The 7,710-nt window shown below is 39.1% G+C and overlaps 1 protein-coding gene across 1 annotated transcript; it reads right to left on the bottom strand.

Moving 5' to 3' along the window:
• Positions 1-6,354: 6,354 nt before the first annotated feature.
• Positions 6,355-7,336, bottom strand: LOC122116877 (olfactory receptor 51L1-like). The gene has a single exon (XM_042690458.1). The coding sequence runs from the start codon at positions 7,306-7,308 to the stop codon at positions 6,355-6,357; it is 954 nt and encodes a 317-aa protein (XP_042546392.1). The 5' UTR covers positions 7,309-7,336.
• Positions 7,337-7,710: the final 374 nt, after the last annotated feature.

Here is a 7,710-nt window from a genome sequence, read left to right as displayed (position 1 = left end):
CAATTATTTCTCTTTTAAATATGTAAATTTCAATATAACCACATGGATAAAGATAGTGTATTTATTTTTCATTACTTCTTAAAGTTTATATATTAGAATGTTCTTAATCATGAAGTATGTGACACTCAGAAATCATTTTTGAAATATTTTCTGTATAACTTCTCCCTTCTTTCCTCAGTGATTTATTTAAATATAGTATCAAGTCCATCATTTTACATTGGTAAGATATTTTTGCTTTGTTATATTTATTTTTAAAACACAGCCTTTTGTTAGTGTATATTAATTGTACAAAACAGCAAGTTTCATTATGACATTTTCATAATATGTATTTAAGGGACTTGGAGCATATTCACCATGCTCCTATTATCCACATTCCCCTCTCCCACCAGTCCCCTTCCTTCCTATTCCCTAATAGCACCCCTTTTATTGGTACCTCTTCTACATTTACCCATTCAGTGTGTGTGTGTGTGTGTGTGTGTGTGTACCAGTGTGTGTGTGTGCCAGTACTGGGGCTTGAACTCAGGACCTCAAACTCTCACTTGGCTTTTTAGATCACTAACACTCTACTAGTTAAGCCAAGCTCCACTTCTGGCTTTTTGCTAGTTAATTGAAGACAAAAATCTCATGACCTTTCCTGCCCCTGCTGGTTTGGAACAACAATCCCCAAATCTCAACCTCATGAATGGCTAAGATTACAAGCATGAGCCACTAGGGCCTAGCTCCCATTCAGTTTTTAATTAATATAAGTCTATTCTCATTTTCTGCTTTTGAAATATTCCAATTTTCTCTATTCTCTAAAACAATATAATTGCCAAAGCAATACACCAATGAATATAAGTATGAAATGGTTCATAATACCCCTGTATCCTTCCATTCTGTAGGCCTTGTCAACACTTTTATTTCTGACATGGATTATATGTACTTTATTATGTTCTATCATACTGTTGAGAGAAGGAGGTATACCCATAATGTTATTTTTTAATTAACAGAATTAAGGCTACAACCAGATTGTCACCTTCTTAATTTTCTACTGTATTTATTATTTTTCTTCCACTGACTTCTACTGTTTATTTTTTCTTTCATCTCCTTAGTTTGTTCTTCTCTAGCTCCATAAGGGGAAAACAGATCATTGGTCCAGCAGCAATGCCAAGTAAGAAAGTGGATCTTGAAGAGAACATGAAACTTCTTACAAGACAACCTGCTTCCTGCAAGACCATTTTCATAATTCTCTTTTGGCATAAGGAATTTGGTTCTCTTTTGGCATAGGGAAGCTTATGCGTCTGCAAGCCCAATTTTCAGAAAAAGTAGAGGATCCAGTCATTTCAGGCTGATGTACCCAATATCTCATTTCCAGCTTCTAAAGTCTCATTCTTAGTCACTACCAGGAAATTATACACAGGTGACCTACTAAAGCTTTACATTCAGTCTCTATATTCCTAATATTTTTAAAATCATATTCTGGGTCTGAATTTCAGCAGTCTATGTGTTAGCTGTAGGAAACTAGAGTCTCCTTTGAAGTTTCCAATGATGATTTCTACATGTTGGGTCATGGTTTAAGTTTCAGTAATGAATATGAAGCCCATTATTTTTTTCTCTACAAGGTCCAGATGCCCTCAGAATCAGCCAACCTACTATAACCCTTAAAGTTGCCATGTCCTTGTGCTAATCAAGTACCCTCACCTCTCTTTCCACCTTTACCACATCCTAACTTACCAACTTAGCTATAAACTGATAATTCAGTATGCAAGATACTTTCCAAAAGGCTCTGTGGAACTACTGTATTATGATGCAAACCTAATATATCTGATTGCTCCTTTTCTTCTGTTGACTAAAGGCCAGGCCTATAATAAATTAATTATCTTACACTTACAGGTTACAGATGTTGCTGGCGCAACCAAGCAAGGGCCATTTTATTCTTCAGAAGCAACAAGGAAATATCATAGTTAGAGTTGAAAGGTATCATTAGCAATTGAATGTTTGAGTCACAGAAAGACAGAGACAGAGAGAGACAGAGAGACAGAGACAGAGAGACAGAGACAGAGAGACAGAGACAGAGACAGAGAGATCCCCATGTTGAAGCCCTAACCCCCAATTCAACTTTATTGGGAGACATTACTAAAATAGTTGGGGAGTAGATGAAGTTATATAGTAGAAATTCATGATGAAATAACTGTCCTTAAAGTAGAAACCCCAAAGTGTGATGTGATGTGGTGTCTCCTCTGTGTGTGTGTGTGTGTGTGTGTGTGGATGTGTGTGTGCATTTGTGCATTCCTCCTTCTGAGGACACAGTAGAAAGGTGACCTTTGCAAGACAGAGTCCTCACCAGATCCCAACTATTTGGAGGCCCTTACACTCAGGATTTCCATCCTCCAGAACCAGTTATTTATGTCATTGAGTCTACAGTATTCTATTACAACAGCTGAGATAATATAAATGGATATCATGCCTACAGAGACATGAGGCGCAATGATGTTAGGATGAATGGGAAACAATGTAAGACACAAGGAACAGAGGCTGCAGCAGGCCCTGGAGTCCTGGGCAGACATAGCAACAGCAAGAGGAACCACTTGACCCTACAACCCCAAGAGTAGTACAATAGGTCCTAGGGTCCTCTGACTGGCCAGACAGCCATCATAGCTAGAGGTGTATGGATCCAAGCTAATACAATCTAAATTTTTACAGTGAAGCAAAAGGTAAAATGTCTGAGAGAGATAGTGGCATAAAGCAAGAAAGTATGGTGTCTTAGGGAAAAGTAAAGAAAGTCTCACAGGGTGAAGCTACTGACCAATTCTGTCAAATGCTGAAGCCAAGACAATGAATGGAACTGGCAGTGTAGAATTCCTTAAAACAGGTGGGGGGGAGGGAGGAGGCTGGGAAGGGAGGTCAAGGGTAAACAAAGGAGGAGGCTGCAATGCTTGGTAAGAAATGTATGCATTATCCTGCCCATGTAATTATAACCCCTCTGTACAGTATGTTCTCAAATAAAATAAAATTAAATTAAAAAAAAAAAGAATTCCTTAAAACATTGACAAAATCCTTCTTAATTATGTTAAAGAACCAAAAGTCAGATTGGTATGAACACAGAAAATAACAACATAATATATACATATATATATATATATATATAATTTTATTGAGTAAAATTCTTATGAGTTTTAAATCAGCAGAAACATAGGATTCTTGCAAAAAGATCAAAACTGAAAAATTAATTGAGATTTCTACCTTTGAGTTAATCTGTATACCAACTTTCTCTGTTAGGGACTAAAAATTTTACTAGTACTAATCATAGAGGAATGAACTTGATTTTATTATATGTTTCTTATTACATTTGGCCTTCCAGATCCCTTGAGATTCTTGTTCTTCCATGAATGGCTGCAGGATCCAAACAGTAAGATAGAGAAATCTGTTTCTTCCTCGTCTAAGCTGCAATAAACTACGCCATCTGAAGTTACCATTCTGCATGTGTATGAGTTTGTGACACTGAAGATGGACAAGGATGACTAGCATGGTGGCCTCTATTTAAAATCAAAGACTAAAGTGAACCTTATAAACCTACCCAGCTGCCTGGGTATGAGTGTTCAATTAGATTAATAAGGCTCACATCTTCTCCAGAGGATCCAAGAGGACGATATAGATTAAAATCAAAGTAAGATATTGATAAAAGAAACTACCATAGGAAATCAACTACCAAAAAAAGGCATCTTAAAAAATTAAAACCAAGGCGAGGAAGGTGGCTCAGTGGTAGAGTGCTCAGCACCACATAAGCAGAAAAAGCCAGAAGTGGCGCTATGGCTCAAGTGATAGAGTGCTATCCTTGAGCTGAAGAGCTCAGGGACAGCACCCAGGCCCAGAGTTCAGGCCCCATGACCAACAAAAAAAAAGAAAGAAAGAAAGGAAAAAGAAAAAAAATAAAAATAAAACCAGGAGTCTTTAATATCCATTTTCTGCATAAGAAACAGGAAATGTTTATCACTCTTCGCAATTTTTCTCTATTTTAACCATGCTAGTACTAGAATAAATCCTTGCTAAAATTGTCATATTTCAGAGGTCCAAACTGAGGTTTATATCTTTACAAATAGAAAAAATGCTTTCTGAAAAGACAAAATCTTGGAATCTAGCCCTAGATGTGGACTTCTGCCTCTTGTGGGCCTTATTGCTGGATCAGAGCTGCTTGTTCACAGGTAAATGGATGGACCTCAGAAAAATCACATGGAGTGAAGTAAGCCAGGCTCAGAGAGACAAAGGGTACACATTTTCTCTCACATGTAAATGTTAGAGCTAAAATATAAACAACTAGGTAAACACACACAGAGCCATAAGCATATATACATGACCAAACTGACTAAAGTACATACATGCAGGACTGAGATTCCATGGTCTAATCCCTTAAGCTGAAACATGTCTTGACTAGGGGGTGGGGGTGAGCAAAAATTAAAAGGAAGAAGGAAGACAAATGGGGAAAGGGATAGATAGACAGATAGACAGACAGACAGACAGACAGACAGACAGACAGAGTTGTAATACTCCATGCACACATGAAACCTGAACTAGAAAAGTTGATATGGAGACACAATAGATGAGGGAAAGGGAATGATAAAGGGAAGGAGTAATTCTAATCTCTAATCAAGATGCATTGTATATATAACAGTTAAATGGAAACTCCTTTGCTCAGCTATTTGAAGATAACGCAAAGCAAAAATTAATCAAAAGGAATATGGAATCTAATCAGCCAGAATTTTAATTTCAAATATAATTGATCACAAGAAAAAAATCTAAACTGTCAGGAAACTGTTATTCAGCTGTGTTTTAAGTTTATATACATCCATGGTATCTAGAATAAAGTTGAGGGGAAAAAAGATGTTGCTTAGTGATAAATCATAGTCTACCAAGAAGATAGTATACTGTAACAAATACTTTACAAATGCCTATACATAAAGATATAGAATTATAAAAAGGAATATAAACATCAGTTCGCATAAAGATTCCTCTATATGCTTTGATAAAGTAGGAGCGTATTTTTCAGAAAGACATTTCAGAAAGAGTGTGTATAGTGGGAAGAAAGCAAACCCACAGGAATTTTCTTCACTATAAAAACAAAGCAAGAGACAAACCAGCTTCCTATTCTCTGCAATAATTAGATATTATTTGTGTAAATACTTCTAAACTATAGGTTTGAATTCAAATGAATTTTATTGTGAAGTTCTGTCTGGACTTGAGATACTTGGGAATTAGATGACTCGTAAGCTTGTGTTTGATGCCAGGAGAGTTCTCTTGGGGTTCCCTAGAATGTTGATGAAGAGTAATTAAATTAGAGTATCTGATCTATGTATGAGGAGGTTGTTGCCTGAGAAGTATGCAAGGTGACTGTCTCAGATGTTTGAGACTCTGGGGACATCTCAGATTAACAGTTATATCATTATTACATTTTCTCGTAGTTCTTGATATGCTACATATATGGTCCTATTTAATCTTCACAGCTTTGTCAGGCATAGGCATTTAAAACCAGATAAAATTATGTCTTTCCACCCCAAGGCTACTGTATGAAAATTATACGATGTTAATAATGATATGAATTACAACAAGTGTTCCTATCTATTGAACCCAATGAAAAAATAATCAGTTGTGTTACCATTTGCCAAGGATTCACCCTTCAATTAAGTTCTTTGAACACAGAAAAGGCTTACAACAGTCTAAGCCATGTTAAGCTCTAGAATTGGAAAAAAGGAAGTATTAATTGAGTAGCTACACCAAAAAATGGGTGGATTCTCTGCTGTTTAGTGTATATTGTGTACATTATAAAACTAAGCTTTCCCAACATCTCTGTGAGGCAAGCATTTCCAATTATGATAAGGAAATGGCCATTCAGAGAGTTGGGTCAGAATGAGTTTTTTGGTTTTTTTATTGTGAAAATACTGTACAGAGGGGTTACAATTACATGGGCAAGATAATGAGTACATTTCTTATCAAGCATTGTAGGCTCCTCCTTTGTTTCCCCTTCCCATCCCTTCCCACCCTCCCCCCCCACCCCCCCCCACCCAATCCTCCCTGCCCCCCCCAAAGTTGTAAATCGACATAAGGACTTGTACATCTCATTGCAGAATGAGTTTTTTAAACTTGGATGTCTTCATGGGTGGGTAGCACTCAAGTTGGCAGAAAGATTAAGAATGGAAGCTTTAGGTATATGCAGATTACTTTTACTGGTACTAAAACCTAAGAGCCACTGTATATTGCAACCTAATCCTCTTTATCCGGGTAAACTAATAGCAAAGTTTTTAAGAGAAACTTAGAACTCCCAGGTGTCCAGCTCCACAGTAGTTACTTGGCCTGATAAGTAAAGGCAGGCATTATGGGGTTCTAAGAAGCATCAACCCTCTTGTGCTGGAAGCGTTTTAGGAGGCCCTGGCGGATCTGCTTAGACTTGATGCAGTACACAATCGGGTTCATGAAGGGTGGGACCAAGAAGTGCAGGTTGGCCATGAGCACGGCCAGAGCGGGGTAGTTGTGTTTCTCCACTCGATGCAACACAGATAGCCCCAGTTTGGGCAAATAAAAAATGAGAACAATGCAGAGGTGTGAGACACATGTGTTGAGTGCCTTGAGCTGTTCCCCAGGAGAGGCAATGCCCATCACCGTCCGTAGAATAAGAGCATAGGAGAGGATGATGAGGGAGGAGTCGAGGCCTAGTGAGAGGAGAATGGAGACCAGGCCAACCAAGCTGTTGGTCCGGGTGTCTGAGCAGGCCAGTCCCACGAGGTCACAATGCAGGCAGTAGCAGTGAGAGAGCGCACTGATCTGGGGAAAGAGCAGGCGCCGTAGGAGGATGGGTCCAGGGAGGTTGAGTAGGATGGCTCTTACCAGAATGGCAACTCCCGCTTTTGCCACTGCTGAGTGGGGAAGGATCGTGGCATAATGCAGGGGGTCCCGGATGGCAATAAAGCGATCAAAGGCCATGGCCAGCAGCACACCCGATTCCACATAGGTGAAGGCATGGATGAAAAACATCTGTGCTGCACAGAGATCAAAAGGTAATTCTCGAGCACCCAGCCAGAAGAGTCTCACCATGGTTGGGAAGGTGGAGGCACAGAGGCCCAGATCAGAGGCTGCCAACATGGACAGGAATTGGTACATGGGTTCATGTAAGGCGGGTTCTGTGCTTATCAGGAAGAGGATGATACTATTACCCAGGATGGAAACCACACAGATGAGGTTGATGGGAATGGAAACCCAATGCTGAGAGGCTTCCAAGCCTGGGAAGCCAGTGAGGAGGAAAGTAGAGTGACCAGAAGTGCTGGTGTTGCAGGAGAACATAGTGATTCCAGGGGGAAGTCGTCCATCCTAGGAGTGAGAGGCATCTGTTCATTTGGTCATCACTTATGAAATCCTTCCTAAGTGTGGGCTGGAAAACAACTGCCTTATAACCTATTCCATCCATGGCACCCTACCCTCCTTAGAAGCTCCTGGCTATCATTTTATTTCCTGGTTAGTTTGATTTTCTTTTTCCCTGAACCTAGTAGAATTGGATATGTTTTCTGAGTTGATCTGTACTTACTGTTTTAGGCTATTTTTTTTTTATTGTAAAGGTGATATGCAGAGTGGTTACAGTTACATAGGTAATGAGTACATTCTTTTTGAACACTGTCACCTCTTCCCCCATTTTTCTCCCATTTTTTGCCCTCCCGACCCCATCCCCCACAAGATGTATAATTGATT

Source organism: Dipodomys spectabilis, unplaced genomic scaffold (genome assembly GCF_019054845.1).
Source record: "Dipodomys spectabilis isolate Male_0828 unplaced genomic scaffold, ASM1905484v1 ptg000003l, whole genome shotgun sequence".
Taxonomy (NCBI): Eukaryota; Metazoa; Chordata; class Mammalia; order Rodentia; family Heteromyidae; genus Dipodomys; species Dipodomys spectabilis.
Note: the sequence above shows the minus strand (reverse complement) of the source record. Positions and strands in the feature narration are given on the sequence as shown.